The following is an 18,170-nucleotide window of genomic DNA, read 5'->3' as shown; positions in this document are numbered from 1 at the left end:
TACTGTTCCGGATCTCGACTACAGGGCTCAGAGGATGATGGATCCACCATCGTTCACACGCCCGTTGATCCACACACTCTGCACGCCCGACCTCGATGCTCTCCTCTCTTCAGCCAACTTCGACTCTCTCGCTTCCCTCCTCTCTCCGTTCGGTTCCAGCCCCTTACAATCTCCTGCACTCAACAATGTACAAGTTCGCACCCCGCCGAATCACGAACCTCGATTGTTACCTCATTTCCCGATCGAGTTCAAACATCGGAGTCTCCCCTCCGACTTCGACGCGGCAGCGAGCCCAGGAACGAGTCTCGCCATGAGACGTGAAGGTAGTCTGAACGGCAACGTGTCGCAAGGTCAGAAGGACGAACTGTTTCTCGATCAGCTCTCGACTCGAATTTCTTCCTCGAGTTTACGTTCAACGACTTTCCCTCCAGAGATTCACCTCGACCCGACAGACTTGTGGCCATCGAAACAACAATACGACCTCGAGGGAACTCCGCTACCGGAGCGCCGAAGCAATGAACGAGCGGGACTCGAATGGGAATCGAAAACTTTGGACGAATTGACACCTTGGTACAAGCATTTCCGCGACGAGGTGTTTAGGCGACGAGAGTTGGTCGAGTATGAGACTTGGGGTTGTCCGGTTGGATGTAAGCTTCTCCCGACTCACATGCGGGCTCGAGTGTGAGGGTTGACTAAGAGGGACCGTATTTCGAAACAGGTATACTCGCACTGTCGACCAATCATCCCGATCCACTCAACGCCTTATCACTCTTATGGGATTTGACGTCTCCTTCTCAGCTCTACTCGCCCGCGTCCTCCTCTCCCTCGCCTTCTTCGCATCCGAATCAGCAAGATTTCGTCAATCCCGATATCTTGCGTTACATCCTGATCATTCACGACATGAGAACCACCGCCACCGACTCTTCTTTGACGGAAGGAAACATCAGCGGAGTCACCTCCTGGGAACAAGTCAAGAGATTGGAAGAAACTGTCAAGAAAACCTACGGAGTTCATACGAAAGTTCTCGGATTGTGGGATCATTACCAGCCTCTCAGATTACCCGACGAGATCGAGAAGGAGGGACCTGAGAAATCTCTAGACGACGAACTGGAAAAGTTATGGCCGACTCGCGGGGGGAACGAAGGGGAAGACTCTGTTCCAGAGCGACTCGTTGGATTAGGCTACTTCGAAGACGACACACCGGGAACAACGAAACCTACTCTGCCTGTTGGTCAAGAACAATCTGAACGAGTCTCGTACGGCGGAAGGAGGAGGAAAGGGCAAGATCTCTCGCTCGTGGATCTTCAGAACCTCTCCGTCTTCACTCGAGAATTCGTTTCACAATCCCTCGTCCCTTTTCTCGAACGTACCGTCACAGTTTCGAATGAGCAGTTCAACAACAGCAAAAAGTCGTTGGGCGGGAGGTTATTCAGTGTCGGGAGAAAATACTTTGGCTCGAGTTCCTCGACTCCAACAACAGGCAACTCCAGATCTGGATCACCTGTCACGAGCGGTGCACAGTTGAGTTACAATTCGGGGAAAGGGTTGTGAGTGACTGTCTTCACTTCCCTCCTTCTCCTTCATCATCATTGACTCCTTCGCGTTTTCTGTTCTCGCTTAATTCTACGACAGCTATCCGTTTCAGTCGCAAGAATCACAATCACGCAGGTTGGCGGACTTGGCATTCATGCTGAGAGATTACAAACTCGCCGGAACGGTTTATGGAGAAGTCGCGAGGGATTTCAAGGGCGATCGAGCGTGGAAATTCTTCACGAGCGCCGTTGTAAGTCCCTCAAATGAACGGCACCTCGCCCTAGAATCACAGAGCTATGTGCTGATTGTATGGCTGTGACAAACATCGACAGAGGATGCAGGGGATATCCCAACTTTTAGCGACTGTTGCCGTCTTCTCGTCTCCGTCAACTCCTTCTCCTTCGATGTCACTGCCACCTAATCTTTCTGGTCCGAGTTCTCCTGACCATCTCCTCGAATCTTCTATTCTTCCGACACCGTCTCCGTCGTCACCCTCAATCGACTTCGACTTGCTCAGGTCGACTATGCTTTATCACTATTATTACCAATCACTCCCTCGGTCCTCGACTCCGATACTCGCTCGGTTGAGCTCGACCGCTTTAATGAGGTTGGTAGATTCGTCAATAGAAAGAGCGCGAGGAGGAGGAGGAGAAGAAGACGAACTTTGGTCTGCCATGATCTGCGAACAATCGGCTCTCGCACGATTAGGGATCACTAATTGGCAACCATTGGGGACAAGACGTGAGAGGAAACGATACGGGAATAGTCGAGGCGAGCGAAAGTTTGTCCTCGAAATGTGTCTCGCCGGGATTAGGTACGAAAAATCTGGACTCGTAAGCTTCCCTCGGCTCGTACTGGCCTCTCTACTATATCGACTCACCGCGACAAGACGCCGAGCTGATCATAAGTGTTCGTTCTGCATCAGAAATCTCTGTCTCGACGTTGTCTTTCACAAGCATCCTCCCTCTATTCTCTCTCTTCCTCGCCACCTTCTGATCCTTCATTCAGTTTCGAGTCTCGGCTCACAGCCTTACCGACGTTTTCCAATCCAACGACGATTTTCTCAGCCGTCCGAACTTACCTCCACCATTCTTTAGCTCGACAAGCCTACAATGCTTCTCAACCTCTCGACGCGATCTACCATTTCCTTCAACTCCTTCCCAGAAAGCACTCTGCACCGATCGATGTCACAGACGAGGCGGGCGCAGGAAGTGAAGGAGGAGAGGGATTGGATTGGCTCGACGATTTCACTTTGGCGTGGGATCTTCTCGGTGCAGGAGGAGGACAGAACAAAGCAGAGGAATTAGCAAGCGAGAGAGGGTTGGAACTCGGGGTGAGACTGTTCGATGCGAAGAAGGTCAGGGTTTCCAGAAGAGTCGCGCTCGGTGGAGGAGGAGGAGGAGGCCAAACTTCGAGTGAGGCGGCGCGATCTCGGTATCGAGTGAGCGCCGAGGACGATTGGAGCTCGTTGGAATCGCGGCTTCTCGAACAAGATGAGGGAGGTGCATCGGGATCAGGATCTGGGAAAAAGATGACTCGACGAGGAGATCAGCCGAGGCGGCTTCGAGGCAAATTAAGAGATGATCAAGTCTTAGTCGGAGGTGAGCTCTCGCTTGAATCTTTCCACTGCCACTTGCTCTCGCACGAACTAAATTCGACGACAACCGTTTCAAACAGAGACGTTTTACCTCGAATTGCCGATTCACAACCCTCTTGAAGCTTTCCTTTCGATTGGCGCCTTGACCGTGGAAGCCCTCGCGATACATGAAGGAGAAAATGATCTTCAGATCGATCAAAGCTTGGACGGCGAAGTAGTGGAATTGGCGCCTTTAGAATCGAGAATTGTAAGCTCTTCCCTTCGTTCCCTCGTCCGCTATGCTGACCATGAGAACCAACGACGATTTCGTCTGTAGATCTACATCCCTATGAGAGGCGTAACGGCCGGCACCTATCGTTTCCCAACCCTCTCTTATCGATTTCACAACCTCTTGCCCGTGACCGAGTCTCTCGCTAGCCCAGCGTCTCGGAAGTCAGAATCGTCACGCACAGCGATCATGCAGGAGGATGTAGTGCCGACTGCCGAACTCTGTCGTCCTATTCCCGTTCTCTCCATTTCGACAGATCAACTCGCACAGAGATTGTTACACGGCCAAATCGAAACGACGAGACTCAAATTCAAGAACACCGGTCAGATCGCGATCAAAGGGTTGAAAGGGACCTGCTCCAACTCCGAAATTGGATTCTTCCTCACGAAGGGAAACGAATCGCTGGAAGGGAGCGTGTCCGAGGACGATTCGGGAAAGAAAGTCAAGATCGACAACTCAATGAGACATACGGTAACGACTCAGACACTGTTGCGGGAAGGTGAGACGATTGAACCGGGACAAGAAGGAGAGATCGAGATCGCAATGAGGGGTGATTCAGTCGGCGAGCACGAGGTGAAATGGCTATTCTGCTACGAGTCAACCTCATCGGACTTTGTAAGTCTCATCCGCTTTTTGTCCCGAACTTTACAGTCTACCTTGATCGCTGACCTTGAACGAACGTGCGACTCAAAGGATGGCGAAATTTTCTCGACTCGGATCGTGCACAAGCTGGAAGTGTCACCTTCTCTCGAATTCCGTTACTCTACAAGGCCCACAGACAGTGACTCCCCTTTCGCACTCAACCTCGAGGTTCGTATTGCAGTCCGGCCGGAATCAGTCGCTCCTTCTCCCAATGCTAACTCGTAGCGTTCTTCTTTCGCAGGCGTACAATTCAGGCGTCCCGACGGAGGATCTTTGCATCACTTCAATCTCAGTCGTCTCTCCGCTCTGGAGAGCCTCATCACTCGCCTCGACTTCGACCGAAGACGATCAGCGACCGATTCCCTGGCAGCAGAGCTCAAACCTCGCTTTCGCGATCGATCGAGTCGAAGATGGGTTGGAGCGATGTAAGAGCTCGATCACATGGAGCGTACGTCAGATTGAAGCGTTGTTGCAGGGGAAGAAAGTTGAAGGCAGTAAACCTGGTCAAGTCGAATTGGAATTTTCGACAATTCCCTGCCAAGTGAGCCAATGCATCTTCGCCTCCTTCACTTCAGTACGACTTGAGCTGATAAGTCTCTCGGTGCGGTAGAGTCCGGTCTCTCTCGGTTCTCCCCCTCGATCGATTCTGTTGGAGTCGTTGATCAACTCTCATTCTCGCCAACGCCTTGCCTCTCTTGCTGTCGACTTTCCAACCGTTCCATCGCATTTGATCCCATCACTCTTTCCTCTCTTCGCTGCGACCGCTTCCCTCATTTTGGTCGAATTCACCTCTGTCTCGCTCAAAGCCACAGGTCAACATTTCCTCCCTCTCCCTTCCCTCGGTGCCTCGCAAAACTACTTGCGAGAAGTCCTGTCGACCGCCGAATTGAAAGCAGGGGGACTCTATGCGGAATCACAGAGGGAGAGGACAGCTCTGATCGAATCGTTGAGGAGAAGCGAGTTGGGCGAGGATCAAGATCCTTCGATAGTCTTTGTCGACGTCGAGGAAAGAGTGATAAGGGAGCACAATTTCGAGACTGGGTGAGTGTTCCTCTATCGGCACCGACTACAGGAAGTGGTACTGACCGAGATGAATTCGGGAAATTCGGGAAAAACGAAACAGGCCTTGCCTCGTTCCGATTCATTTCCTGATCCGCAACGTGTCACCGATTACTTCGTTCGACTGTGTTCTCACGTTGGGTACCACTACTGAGTCAGTTTTCGATTCTCTGCTCGATTTTGCATTCGAGATTTTGAAAACTTATTCGTTTCCTGATTTGAGCAGTTCCTCGCTCCTCTACACAGGTTTGCTCACTCGGCGCTGTACGATCGCACCTCTTTCAATCTGGAGGATAACGACGCAAGCCTTCATCACTCGCGAGGGGTCATACAACGTCGGAGGATGGACGCTGAACGTCAGAACGGAAGAAGGGAGAACTTGGCGCAAGGAGGGCGAGGAAAGGGAATTGACGATACGGTAGTGCGACGTAGACATTCGAGGGGTGCGATAGCTCATGCAACTCGACTAAATGTTGTATTCTCGCGAAACTTCATAACGCTCGTGCAATGCGCGTGTGATCACAAGCGATTCTGGAAAGAGAAGAACACAATTGATTACAGAATCGGAAAGAGAATGTCTAAACTACCGGCCCTCTCGATCCCTACTCGTGATGAGTCCTTGCGAGACCAAACATCAGAGGCTATCGCTCGCGAACGAGCGAAAACAGGAATCGAGCATTGAGCGCTAAGATGTTCAGCCACGGCCACCTCGGCATGAGGTGAGGGTTCTAAAAACTTCTAGTCGACCAAGGACACCAGCGCTTCGCGAATCGGTAGGACTTTTGGCGTCGAGGCAGGCAACACGGAAATGAGCTGTAAAAGTGGGAGAAAACGCGTGATCAGTTCTGTGCAGCTCGCTCGTACGAGTCAAAGGGTTAGGTACTCACGCCGACAGATATGCCGCACGAAGAACCAGAACCAGGAGGTTGCGAGGTCGCGATGAGGTTTTCCCTCCGAATTTCGAAGAATTTCCCTCTGAGATCATTCCACTCGTGGTGCATCAATTTCTTCTCTCTTCTTTCTGCTCCTTGGGCGAACCTGCTGTTTGGTCTGTTCTCTCCAGGCCTGATTCAACTCCGCTTCCTCTGATTCGATTCTCTCCGCGCTTGCACATTTGCTTCGAAGCTGCTGGTTAAACCTCTTACCGCTCTTCGGACGAGAAACTTGACGATGCTCCAAGTCTCTCTGATTCGCTCGTCGACTCGCTCGCTTCGGTCGACCGTTAAAGGTTTGCTTCTTTCGCGCTTCTGCTTCTCGTTACTTCTTTCACTTCTGTTCCACTCTCGCTTCTCTTTCAGCTGCTGGTCAGCTCTACTGTACAAGGAATTTTTGTTCGAATGTCGCTCAAGCTGAAACTTCAAACTTGGTCGGAAGCCTTGATGGCCTTCGATCAGAACGACTACGACAAGGCGCTCTCTCTCTTTCAGGTGAGCTCTCCCTCCTCTCTGCGGGATTGGGGAATGACGAGTTGACGATCTCCTCGTCGACAGTCGATGAACGAATCCGGTTCAAAAGTCTACTTCAACCAGGGAATGATACACGCGACCAGGGGGAACCACAAGCTCGCGATCGAAGCGTTCGAGAAAGCTATCGAGTTGGATAATTACCTCGCGGTGGCCTACTTTCAAGTCGGCGTTTCGCGGTTCCTACTCCGAAAGTACGACGAGGCGAGGAGAGATTTCGATGACGCCTACTTGGTAAGCTGTCCTGCTTCAGTAGTGCACGCAGTAGTGCACGGAAAGGAGCTGACCTTGTCCTGTGCTTTCAGTACATGCGCTCGAACAAAATCATCGATTACGAGCAGTGAGCAAAAATCCCTTTCGCTCCCCTCCGCCGTCGAGTTGCGACTGATCTACCTCGGTTCGCTGGCAGACTCGGTCTCCAGTTTCAGCTTTACTCGTGCGAGGTGCTGTTTAATCGAGGACTCTGTCTCGTTTACATGGTGCGAACGGTTTTCTCTCGATTTCGCTTTCGCTTTCTAAGCCCGCTACCCTTTGAAGCTGACTCCGACGGACTCCGAAGTAGGGTCACCTCGGAGCCGGGTTGAAAGACTGGTCGATGGCGATCAAGGAGAAATACACGCAAGAGCACGATGTGATTGATGAAGCCTACCTCGACAAGGGAGAGGTAAGCCTTGATGCTCCATCAAACCACACTCATCCGGAAGCTAACGGTCGTGACGAATCTTCGAGTAGGGTTACACGGTCTTCTCGGTTTCTGTTGGAACCGTATTCCGCCCTTCGACATCAAAACTTGCGAATCTCGAATCCCGAGATTTCCTCGGAAACTCAAAGGTGGTCGCCGCTGCCAATCCCTTCGACCTTCATCTCGATTTCGAGAAGACCTCGTCACCGTCAATTCACGCTCCGCAGTCGACCAACTCCGGAACGAATCTCGTGAGGAGTCGTAGTGTCGTCGATCGACTCGGAACCTCGATAGATGGTGTCGCTCGCCCTCTCCGACGTCGCCCGACAATGGAGGAGCGGAAGATTACAGAGAAGCGACTGAGGAGATCTCAGACAATGCCTCCCGTCCGAGAACGAAAGCCACTCGTTCCCAACGATTCTCGTCTCCGACACACATTCGACAAGTCTCACGGGAACGCTCCAGCGGTCCAGCACTCCTCGGTCTCCGTCAATAATGCAAGTCCAACGCTCGAGGATCGCGAAGGAGAAGCTTTAGTCGCCGAGAACATCAGTCGACAACTTGAAGCCGGATTGACGACTCGAGTCCCATCTCGTCCATCTAATCCACCTTCTTTCTCCCTCTCGAGTTCTCGCAGTCGCCCTGCGCCACTCGAGATTCCTGCTCATCGTGAAACCTCAATTTCTTCGCCTCCTTCAACCTCGATCCCCCAGCAAAATCCTCCTCCTTTGAGATCGGCTTCTCTCCCTCCTCCAAACTTCGTATCGCAGCCACTCAGTCCTCTTCGTCCAAGCCGCACAGAGGCGTCGACCCCTCGTCCACGTGTTCGTCCTCCCATTCACGACAGCTCGATTCCGACTGGCGCTTCACAGCACTCGCCTCCGACTCGTCAAGACAGCTGTGCGTCATTGTCCTCCTGTGCTAGTCTCGACAGCAACAGTCTCGACTCGACTTGTCGACTATGTCTCTCACTCGTCGGCGAAGACGGTCCCCCATCGACTTGTTCGTCGGAGAACTCGATTCCGGGTTCGGTTCTCTTCTCCTACCTGCAAGATGTCGAGGACGCATCTCCCTTCGACGTGTTGTCTCCTCAAAAGGGAAGCTACTCTCAGAAGGGGAAAGCGGAGAACAAATCGAAGATTCGGTTGCTCTATCGAGAACAAGCTCGAGCGATGGTGAGGTTCCATTTCAATCCATTGCGCTTCCATAGCGCTAGCTAATGCATAATATACGAATGCTTGTTCCTTAGATGCTCTCTGACAACATTGACCTCTCGACTCTCGTCAGAAGGATTCAGACGAAGCTCGGCGTCACGAATGATCTCGCCCTCTCGTGAGTTTCTAGTCCCTCTCTCTTTCCTCGCATTGTTGCAGCTTTCGCATGGGTCTCTGACGAAGGAACAACTATCGATTATAGATATCGAGATACGGACGATCGCCTGGTTGCAATCGTCGATGAAGAAGATTGGCAAAGTGCGTTCTCTTCCTTTCCAATCTCCTCACTTCTGCCGCTAATCTGTACAGCGGTTCGCTCGTCACGAACACAGGTGCGCTCGACACGGTCTCGTCAGGCGCTGACAGCCTAGAGATCATCGTCGATTAGCTAGCTCCTTCAGTGCTATTGTTCCTAGTGGTACTTTCCCTTCCTTGCATTCGTTCTCGCATTTCTTCTATCGCAGCTTTCTCTTTCGTTGTATAAGAAGATTCACTCGTTACCATAACTTGGCCGAGCTCCCCTAGTGAGGTCAAGAGAAGTTGTCCCGTGAGGAATATCTTGATCGGAAACGCGAATCTCTTCGCAAGAACCTCGACTCTGGAATTCGAATCGTCTTGTTCGATTCATCATAGCTTCAACACGTTCTGTTATACACTTTTCTCCTCCTCACTCGAACCCACCCTGCGTTGATCGAATTGTTGAAGGTATTCTCTTCCGCCCGTGAAAACTGCCTCTCCCTCGTTCAATCCCGCTGATGTCGAACCCAATTGAGCCGGTCTGCCTTCGACTGGACTCCAATCGGCCATCACGCTAAGTGCCGACTGTTGTTGTTGCGATTGTTGACCTGCACCTCCCGATACCGCGAATCCATCTTGGACCTCCTTCGCCCGAACCCAGCCATCTAACACCTTCTCCTCCACCAATACTGATCTCTCGATTTCACCGAAGAACGTCGCGCCGTGAGCTTGAGCTTGAAGTCGAGCCGAGAGAGTAGCGGTTTCGAATTCGGAACGGAGAGTTCTGTATTGAGTGATTCCGAGGGGGTAGGCGGTCGAGAGGGGGAGTTCGTGGGCAGAGACGAGGTTTTGGATGAACGAGATACAACTGGGTAAAGGTACTGCGTCAATATCGAAGGGGAGAGAGAGAGAGAGAAAGGGGAAAAGAAACTAACTCTTCGGGAGAAGGATTCAAGCTGACTTGCCTCAGTTCCGTCCATTCTAGTCCCTCTACCGATCCACCATTTCTAACTCTATCGTTCTCTACCAAGCTCACTGGTCTGTACGCTTCGAAAGGGTGGTCGAGATAGAACCTTTTCCTAATGTCATCTTCGGGGAAGACAATCTCCTCGGGTCTCGCTTGTTTCGGGTTGAATTTCTTTGGAGGTTTCCTTCGAGTAGTTCTAACGTTTCCTCCTCCTCCTCGGGAAGTCTTTAGCGGGGTAGAATCGAGTAATTGATGAGGTTGCAATCGAAGTCCTTTGTTCAACGCTTCTTGCGCCGAGAGTCGTTGGGCTTCAAGTACAGATCGAGTAGGAGAGTTCGGAGCTAAATCTTGTTCGTCTCGAGTAGGGAAGGATCGTACGAGGGAAGGAGGAGGAGGGTGAGCCGCGAGAGGATAAAATGCTGGAGGAGGGGACTTTAGCAACGCTCGAGACTTGAGGAATCGATTCAGGGTTGAAGGGATCGCTTTTGCCGATTTCCGAGAGTTCATGTTGAACTTGTCGGGACGCGAGTGTTGGGCTAAGAGAGAAGAATGGACCTCTCTCCCTCTCTCTCTCCTCATCTCTCACCGGCGCTCTTTCATTCGACCTCTCACGAACCGGACCAGTATCCGACAAGAATAGAGAGGGATGCGAACAAGCGGATTATTCGTTTCAACTTTGGTGGGATTGGTGAGTTTGGCACTCGTCGCCAAGTCACACACGATCGACCTGCAAGCCGGAACGAAAGAATGCTTCTTCGAAGACCTACACACTGAAGACAAGGTACGTTCTCACCCTAGTTGTTCTACTCGAAGCGAAACAAGGTTGATTGACGCGTGTGGTTGCTTCAGATGACCGTAACGTATCAGGTCGCGGGAGGAGGTCATTTAGATATCGATTTCACCATGACTGGACCTCCGAACGATAGAGTAATGAATTCTCAGCACAAAAAGGATACGGGAACTTATTCGTTCACGGCCGACGCCGACGGAAGATACACTTATTGCTTCTCGAACGAAATGTCGACCGTGACGGGCAAGACGGTCAGTTTCAACGTGCATGGAGTAATGTACGTTGAGGACGATGGGCATACCGCACCGATCGAGAAGGAAATCAGGGCGTTGAGCGCGGCGTTGGAGGATGTAAAGGACGAACAAGAGTACATTGTCGTGCGTGAACGGTTACACAGAGACAGTGAGCTGTTATCCTTGTCTCTGTCTCTCTCTCCGTCGTGCTGACCTGTAGTCTCGCTGCGTGACAGCGGCGGAATCTACAAATGATCGAGTGAAATATTGGTCAATCGTGCAAACGATCATGCTCGCAGCTGTCTGTGGACTTCAGATCTTTTACCTCAAACGGTTCTTCGAAGTGAAACGTGTCGTCGTGAGTATTTCCCCCTGATCGCTGATCGTTCATGATTCACGCGACTCACCGGAGTTTTCGAATTGCAGTAAAAGCGATCTTCAACATTCGTTCAGGCCCCCCTTTGTATTCCTTTGCATGTCATTACGCTCTCCCTCCTATCTCTCAGCCTTTGGAGGGGTGGAATACTTGGCTTGCTCTACGTCCTTCGTTCTATTTCTATACCCCTTCCTCTGTTCGTGCTTGACGCATCGCAAAACCTTCCGTCACTCTTCTGCAGTAGCGTCACCTAGTTGTCATGATACCCCGCTTCACGTATTCTCTGCTCATTCCGCCTGTTCCAGCTGCGCGATTTCGAGGAGAAAGCCTGAGGGACGTCGGATAGTGCTTTGAGAATCACTGTAGTTTCAGACAACAGAACATGTAAGGGTGCTTTGTAACAGGGCTATGTACAGAACAGAAGGGAGGCGACAGAGAGGCCACGGTCTTCCTCTACTCGCTCTTGACCGCCTGCTTCTTCGAGAACCATTTCCTGTGGATCAGAGCTAAGTAGCTTCTGAAGCACAAAACCGCGAAACTATCCTCGGCTAGTTCCTCTGGATACCCTCCTCCTAGGGCGTATGCTGATGCTAGTCCAGAAATGATTCCTCCTTCGTGAGCGTTGACAAGGGTCCAAGAACCGGCGTAGTGGGTGTGGTGCTTCTTAGACTGGAGGAACTGGATAAAAATCACAGATTTAGCGTAGTGCGTCCACGAATGGCATAGCTGGATAGGTCACGGTAGGTAGGAGTCGTCAGCTGGAAGTCAGAAGGAGAAACGGTGAAAAAAGCTCACTTGATGCCACCAGTCTACTCGTATAATCTTGTCGGGATCGATCTCGTCCTTCGACCAGTACTGCTGGTGCTTCGTGTTGAGGAAGATACTCTATGGGTGACGTGAGACGATCGTGAGTAAGAAAGAACTCGTGAAAGAGCGTTCAACCAAACGAACCTGGAAAATGTGATCCTTGAACGGCAAGTTCTGCTCTTTGAGCTGGTACTGGAAGTTCGAGCAGTCGAACGACATCTGCAGAGCGAAGGGGTGAAGTGCGCCGTTAGCAAATCACCCTAGAAACGTTCGAACAAGGAGAACCGAGTTTACCTCGAGTTTACGGGAATCTCCAGGGTTCTGTTTGATGTAGTACATCCTAAATATACGAGATGATCAGGTCAAACATCCAACAGCAGCGGTAAATATCAGAGTAAGGTTTGAGCTCACGGGTTAAACTTGGATTTCGCACGATTAACCCTTTCCGATTCGTCTCGATCTCCGAGCTTGTCGACAGCAAGATCCGGCGTGAAGCTATTCTCGTACCATTTCTCCATATAGGCGGTGTCGGTGTGCGTGACCGTAACGTCGTCCGACCACTTCGTTGCTCCGAGGACTTTCTTCTCGATCCATCTCGCCTCCTTGCCGAGTAGTCGCTGAGCAGTATCGGCGAGGACACAGAAGACGATCTCGTCGTAGTGCTCTTCGACCTCGGGGACATCCTGATCTCGATCGTTCTGGTTGTGGCCATCCTCTTCGGGCGTTCGAGCTTTCGTCCTGATCCTGACTCCGTTCTTCTTCGATCGTTCGACGACCGCCGTCACTTCCGTATTGAGTCGAACGTGGACTCCACGAGACTCGAGATCCTTCTGCCACCTCGTGTAGAACTCTCCGCAATCGGGGAAGACGACCATCGGGGGAAGATTCGACGAGAGGGATCTCTCATCGACTGGGTACCACATTCCGTAGGTTGGAGAGGTGTAGAGTCGTTCGAGCATGACGGTGGGTAAGTCGGGAGTAGCGTTTCCGGTGCCGAGGAATAGTGCGAGACTGCATCAGAAACTTTCGTCAATAAACTCTGTTTCTTCTTGGGGTGTGGAAAGCCGAGGAGAGAGGACTTACCTCGGGTAGATCATCCTTTCGATAAATTCATTCGAGAAGAAGAACATCTTGAGACTGACTTTGATCGGGATAATTGCGAAGAAGATTTCGAGAGCTCGCATCACCTTGACGGCCCACTTGAATCGCTTGATCTCCTTCGCGTGTTTCTCGATGAGTTTTGTCGGGAACGAATTCGTCCAGAAGTATTCTCCTTTGCCGAACGAGACTTCCAAGTCGACTCTACAGAACGAACGGAATAAGTCAAAGCGCTCGATCTGACGGAAACGGATACAAACTCACGGTTCGGCTTGCATTCCTTGTTTCGAGAACATGTGAAAGGTATGGTGATAGATGTGGGATCCTCCTTGAACTCCTTGGTTCAGGAAAGAAGCTCCAAAACGCTCCTTGTCGATTCCGATCGAAAATGCTTGCCCTCCGCAGTAGCCGACGGCCTATTCACGACGCTCAACAAGGTCAGCTCACTCAGATGCGATCCACAGCGGAAGCGAACTCACATCGACCAAAGTCACATCGAATTTCTCACGATTCTCTGGAAGACTGAGCTGATCCGCGCAAGCCATTCCAGCTGATCCAGCTCCGATGACGAGTACTCGCTTCTTCTGTTGAGGCGGCATTGTTGCTGTTGTCGAAGGTTGAATGAGCTGAAGCAGAAGAGAAAGAGAAAGAGAGCTCGCGAGGATCGGCAGAGAGAGCAAGGTCAATTTCGCGTCGTCATTCTTGAATCTTTGATCCGTATCGAGATCGCTCCCAAAACCGTCGATTTTCGCGGTCAAAAAGCAGACAGAGGTTCGATTGCGAGCCGGGGCGAACACCAAATTTTCGCAAAAGGGCGACTCGAAACTTACCCTGTACAGAGAATTGAGCCGTCGCCGTCGGTGAATCGTCAGCAGGAAGCAGGGCGAAGCTCACATTTTTGCGGCCGATGCACGGACCGTTTCACGTGCGGGAATTCTAGGCTCGGGTTCCCGTCTGTCTTCCCCTCCCCCTTCGGCACGGGTCCGAACCTCTCTCTTCTCCTCTGTATCATCTACCGCGAAACATGCTACGCTCCACTCGTCTGCTACTCGGGAAACGATTCTCCATCCCTCTCCAACGACGCTACAACTCTCAATTGACCGCGACTTGCTCGGCTCCTTATTTCTTCGACTCAGTCTCTTCCGGCGACGGTACAACTCCTTCAGTGATTCCAGCATTCAGGTTGTTAGATACGGAAGGGAAGATATCTGAGGGAGTCTCGGAGGAATGGAGGGGAAAGGTCCGAGAGATCGAACCTCGCATTCTCAAAAGGTTGATGAAGACAATGTCACAGTTACCTATACTCGTGAGTCAAATCAGTGACTCTCTATCAGTAAGGCGGGAGAGCTGACTGAGTAGAGTTGAGTAGGATCAAATTTTGTATTCTTCGCAACGACAAGGTCGAATCTCTTTCTACATGACGAGTTACGGTGAAGAGGGTGCAGTCGTGGGATCTGCCGCTGCATGGGAGACTGATGATGAGGTGTTTGCGCAGTATCGAGGTAAGGCAGCATTGCTATCGCTCGGAAGGCAGGTGACTGACTGATCAGGAGTTTTCTTTTCGCAATCAGAGGTTGGGGTTTTGCTATGGAGGGAGTATCCGTGAGTCGCATTGAAGATCCTGCCATAAGCTGAGACCGTCGCCTCACAGTCTGTCGAGTCTCATGGCGCAAGTTTTCTCCTCCAAGTCAGATACGGCGACGAAAGGTGAGCCTATCCTCCGGCGACTCCGCTCGCGGCTCTTTCGTCACTGACGATGCGTCTCTCCCCTCTGTAGGACGTCAGATGCCGGTACATTACGGATCTCCCGAACACCACTTCCATACGATTTCAAGTCCTTTAGCGACTCAAATTCCTCAAGCGGCTGGAGCAGCGTACGCCTTGAAACGTACTCCCGGTCGAGAGAACAGTTGTGTGATCTGTTACGCGGGAGAAGGAGCGACGAGTGAGGGAGATTTCCATGCTGGATTGAATAGTGAGCTCGAGCTTTTCCTCTTTCGAGGTTGTTTCCCTAGCCGAAGACTCTGAGGAGAGCTGACGCGACCTCACTCCGTAGTGGCGAGCGTTCTCGGAGGTCCTCTCGTCTTCTTCGTCAGGGTTAGTTGTCATTTCCTTCTTCCACTGGTTTAGACGAGGGAAAGAGACTCACATTTTATCCTGCGTCGCTCCCTGTGATAACAGAACAACGGGTAAGGGTGACGACCTATCTGGCTCCATGTCGTCTCCCGCCTCGTCTCCTCCACTTCGAATCGACCTGCACGGGAACTGATCACTCCTCCATTTCGTCTTCTTCGCCAGGTTCGCAATCTCGACTCCTTCCAGCCAGCAGTATCGGGGTGACGGAATCGCCTCGAGAGGACCTGCTTATGGGATCGAGACGATCAGAGTAGACGGCAATGATCCGTTGGCAGTTTACCTCGTGTGTAAGGAAGCGAGGAGGAAAGCGGTGGAAGGTTCGAAGCCGGTTCTAGTCGAAGTAAGTGCGCCTCTCACAACGAGATACCACTCGCAAGATAGGACCGGACTGACCGCGGCGTGAACAGGCGATGAGTTATCGAGTTTCACATCATTCGACGTAAGAAACGGAATCCGTTCTTCCCCTATCCCTTTCCTCGACGACAGAAGCTAAATCTTATCTTGCCTTACATCCTACGTCCTTCTAACCTCCAACCGTACCGTTCCGTTTGTCAGCTCTGACGATTCCTCCGCCTATCGCAACCTTTCCGAAGTTGAATCCCGCAAAAAGCTCGACTCGCCCATCTTCCGTCTCCGTCGACACCTCGAATCCCTCCCTTCCTCCTCCTCCTCAGAAGCTCCTATCTGGTCGAACGAGATCGACGAAGAGATGAAGACGACTCTGAAACGAGAGATCCTGAAGGAGTTTTCGAAAGCGGAAAAGGAGAAGAAACCTCGGTTGGAAGAAATGTTCAAGGATGTGTTTGCTCCAATTCCAGAATCGGTTCGGGAGGAGAGAGGACAAGGGGGAAGTGCAGGGTTGGAGAGACCGCAGAGGGAACAGATGTTGGAGTTGAAGAGACTGGTAGAGAAGTGGGGAGAGACGGACGATTGGAAGAAGGAGTTGGAGAGGTTCAATGGTGGGAGAGATGCCGTGTTGAAGTGGTAGAGCGCCCGTCGTGGCCTTCCTCTTTTGATCTCGGTTTCCGTAGTCGTTCTTAACTTTCTTACTCTCCCCCTTTTCCTGCCTTCGACATATCTTGTGTAAGTAGCGACTGGCATCATAAACACCCTTTGTCGTCGTCCCGTTGAAGGGAGCGCTCCAGTCGCACGCGAGTGCATCACTCTTTCGTCGCCGTTTCCAACTTTCGAATCTCCTCGAGCAACTCTCGTTCCCTCACTCTCCATTGCTTCTCCTTCTGCCGCCTCTTCTCTGCCTCGTCTATGTCCACTTGATTCCCGTCTTGGAAACCGATCGAGAGGCCCATCGAGAACCCGGTCGCGAGGTTGAAGATCGCGAAAAGGTTCAGAAGAGCGGAGGAAAGTGAGGAAGTCGAGTCGTTTTCGATAGTCGCGAGGTAGTAAGACAGAAATGCGATGATGAATCGACCAGGCACTGAGATACAACAGACAGATCAGTGAGACTCCGAAGCAGAGGGAGGCCGAAGAATCGTCTTGAAAGAGGACTCACCGCTATTCCGCTTGAACTTCTCATCCTGCGTATAGATGGACCACAGATAGAAGTATCCAAGCGAGAGTAGACTGACTCCAGCGAGGGAGGTGAAAGCGGTGGACGACTCCAGATGAACGGCAGGTATATCCGTCTCCGTGAACAGGCGTAGGAAGGGAGCGAGTCGGAGACGGAATTGATGAGGCTGAAAAGCTAGTCCATACCCTATCAGGATTAAGGAGAGGCGTTAAGAGAGCAAATGAAGTTGGATGATAACCAGATCCGATAGCCTGCAGCTGAGCAAGGGGCAGAGAGGAGGAAGATGATCGGGAGCATACCAGAATAGCTCAGCATGAGACCTGTCAAGAGTTGTTGAAGATTCGAAAAGTACGGCATCGAGTTGGAGAAGAGTGAAGGAGAATCGTAGAAACGCGCGAGACGGAAACTACTCTTCGTTTGCCGCGATTCCAAGTTCTTTCGTGCGTAGTCACTACGATAGAGTCTATGTATATTTCATGCGAGCGAGGGGAACGACTAGAAACCAGGGTATACTGTGTGGAGGTAAAAAACTTGCGGCGAATCATTCTCCTTCACTCATTCTGCTCTACTGCGATTCACTCTGGTCCCGCTGACTTCCCTCCAGCACCTCCTTGTGACTGCAGTTGTTGTTGTTGAGCCACCTTCACCCTCATCATTTCACCACAGCTGTTGAAGTTGTCTTGCTTCTTTTCGATCTGTTGTTGCAGTGTCGCGAGGTTCGATTTGAGAGCGAGGATTTTCGTGTTATAGAGTGTTTTCGCAGCTTTCGTAGGCTAGAGAGAGAAAGGGGCGAAAAAAAGAGAAGAGAGTGGAATAGGAGTATCAGAGGATCAGACTCTTTCGCATTCTCCCGAGCGCAAGGAGAGGGGTGTTGCTCACTTTTTCCACAAAGTAGCCAGTACCGATATCGACAATGACATTCTCCGTATCCTGGATCTTGCCCGGTACGTACAAAGAACTTGTTAACGGAATCAAAACTTTCTTGTCTGTGTGAATTCAACGATTCGACTCGTCAGCTTACCATGTTCTCGGCCTCCTTTATCCAGTAAGCCAATGGAGAGGGAACAGGAGAGTCTGACTGACCTTTATTGGCAGGTTTGATCGAATCGAGGGATTCCATACAAGCGAGGAATTTACTCTGAGCCGCTTTCAGTTCTCCAAACGCTTGAGTCAAGTGTTTCAGTTCCTGTGAGCAGCAGCATCCTTGTCAGCTCCGCACAGAAGCGAGACGAGAGGAATATGAGGTGTTGAGAGATGGAGAGAGATGAAGTCCTCCTGCTCATTCTGAGAAGAAGAAGTGGTCTGACACCTGTACTCCCAGCTGTACGATCTCTATCTCTCTCTCCTCAACCTCGATTCCGAACGTACCTGTTCCAGTTGCTGTCGAACTCCCGCGATCTGTTCAAGCGTCAGATCCTCCAACGAGACCGATCCTGGGGGTGCTCCTGACATTGTTGCAAAGGGTGAGACGGTCTGGGATGGATATGAGGGAGTCGAGAGAGAGCGGGAGTGAAGAGTAGAAAGTTGAAGCACGACTGAG

General features: G+C 51.4%; 8 protein-coding genes across 8 annotated transcripts; 4 read left to right on the top strand and 4 right to left on the bottom strand.

Moving 5' to 3' along the window:
- Nucleotides 1–34: 34 nt before the first annotated feature.
- TRS85 (Trs85p) lies at nucleotides 35–5,521 on the top strand (the record flags this gene model as incomplete). Its single annotated transcript, XM_076630312.1, has 12 exons — nucleotides 35–647; nucleotides 719–1,547; nucleotides 1,633–1,783; nucleotides 1,866–2,366; nucleotides 2,459–3,134; nucleotides 3,211–3,377; nucleotides 3,447–4,013; nucleotides 4,092–4,208; nucleotides 4,282–4,581; nucleotides 4,651–5,081; nucleotides 5,164–5,253; nucleotides 5,326–5,521. The coding sequence occupies 12 exons, from the start codon at nucleotides 35–37 to the stop codon at nucleotides 5,519–5,521; spliced, it is 4,638 nt and encodes a 1,545-aa protein (XP_076489704.1).
- A 915-nt stretch (nucleotides 5,522–6,436) lies between these two features.
- On the top strand, nucleotides 6,437–8,846 carry JCM6883_005189 (uncharacterized protein; the record flags this gene model as incomplete). Its single annotated transcript, XM_076630311.1, has 9 exons — nucleotides 6,437–6,526; nucleotides 6,590–6,796; nucleotides 6,868–6,902; nucleotides 6,972–7,041; nucleotides 7,125–7,226; nucleotides 7,295–8,419; nucleotides 8,494–8,576; nucleotides 8,661–8,716; nucleotides 8,791–8,846. 9 exons carry the CDS (start codon nucleotides 6,437–6,439, stop codon nucleotides 8,844–8,846), a joined length of 1,824 nt encoding a protein of 607 aa, XP_076489703.1.
- A 260-nt stretch (nucleotides 8,847–9,106) lies between these two features.
- Nucleotides 9,107–10,169, bottom strand: RSM25 (mitochondrial 37S ribosomal protein mS23 RSM25; the record flags this gene model as incomplete). Its single annotated transcript, XM_076630310.1, has 2 exons — nucleotides 9,107–9,563; nucleotides 9,631–10,169. 2 exons carry the CDS (start codon nucleotides 10,167–10,169, stop codon nucleotides 9,107–9,109), a joined length of 996 nt encoding a protein of 331 aa, XP_076489702.1.
- A 139-nt stretch (nucleotides 10,170–10,308) lies between these two features.
- Nucleotides 10,309–11,114, top strand: EMP24 (Emp24p; the record flags this gene model as incomplete). The annotated part of the gene is made up of 4 exons (XM_076630309.1): nucleotides 10,309–10,443; nucleotides 10,512–10,854; nucleotides 10,922–11,043; nucleotides 11,112–11,114. The coding sequence occupies 4 exons, from the start codon at nucleotides 10,309–10,311 to the stop codon at nucleotides 11,112–11,114; spliced, it is 603 nt and encodes a 200-aa protein (XP_076489701.1).
- Nucleotides 11,115–11,514: 400 nt separating this feature from the next.
- Nucleotides 11,515–13,565, bottom strand: JCM6883_005186 (uncharacterized protein; the record flags this gene model as incomplete). Its single annotated transcript, XM_076630308.1, has 8 exons — nucleotides 11,515–11,787; nucleotides 11,857–11,946; nucleotides 12,013–12,087; nucleotides 12,163–12,208; nucleotides 12,280–12,879; nucleotides 12,952–13,170; nucleotides 13,231–13,382; nucleotides 13,446–13,565. 8 exons carry the CDS (start codon nucleotides 13,563–13,565, stop codon nucleotides 11,515–11,517), a joined length of 1,575 nt encoding a protein of 524 aa, XP_076489700.1.
- A 425-nt stretch (nucleotides 13,566–13,990) lies between these two features.
- Nucleotides 13,991–16,090, top strand: JCM6883_005185 (thiamine pyrophosphate-dependent dehydrogenase E1 component subunit alpha; the record flags this gene model as incomplete). The annotated part of the gene is made up of 10 exons (XM_076630307.1): nucleotides 13,991–14,272; nucleotides 14,336–14,468; nucleotides 14,538–14,568; nucleotides 14,618–14,673; nucleotides 14,744–14,941; nucleotides 15,023–15,063; nucleotides 15,148–15,155; nucleotides 15,265–15,442; nucleotides 15,510–15,541; nucleotides 15,658–16,090. The coding sequence occupies 10 exons, from the start codon at nucleotides 13,991–13,993 to the stop codon at nucleotides 16,088–16,090; spliced, it is 1,392 nt and encodes a 463-aa protein (XP_076489699.1).
- A 172-nt stretch (nucleotides 16,091–16,262) lies between these two features.
- JCM6883_005184 (uncharacterized protein) lies at nucleotides 16,263–16,987 on the bottom strand (the record flags this gene model as incomplete). Its single annotated transcript, XM_076630306.1, has 3 exons — nucleotides 16,263–16,537; nucleotides 16,613–16,816; nucleotides 16,930–16,987. 3 exons carry the CDS (start codon nucleotides 16,985–16,987, stop codon nucleotides 16,263–16,265), a joined length of 537 nt encoding a protein of 178 aa, XP_076489698.1.
- Nucleotides 16,988–17,205: 218 nt separating this feature from the next.
- On the bottom strand, nucleotides 17,206–18,082 carry JCM6883_005183 (prefoldin subunit 5; the record flags this gene model as incomplete). The annotated part of the gene is made up of 4 exons (XM_076630305.1): nucleotides 17,206–17,403; nucleotides 17,510–17,616; nucleotides 17,714–17,816; nucleotides 17,999–18,082. The coding sequence occupies 4 exons, from the start codon at nucleotides 18,080–18,082 to the stop codon at nucleotides 17,206–17,208; spliced, it is 492 nt and encodes a 163-aa protein (XP_076489697.1).
- Between the last annotated feature and the right edge of the window lie 88 nt (nucleotides 18,083–18,170).

Source organism: Sporobolomyces salmoneus (genome assembly GCF_050403485.1).
Source record: "Sporobolomyces salmoneus JCM6883 DNA, S_salmoneus_JCM6883_v1_ctg9, whole genome shotgun sequence".
Classification (NCBI taxonomy): domain Eukaryota; kingdom Fungi; phylum Basidiomycota; class Microbotryomycetes; order Sporidiobolales; family Sporidiobolaceae; genus Sporobolomyces; species Sporobolomyces salmoneus.
This window is presented reverse-complemented; position numbering and strand designations above follow the sequence as displayed.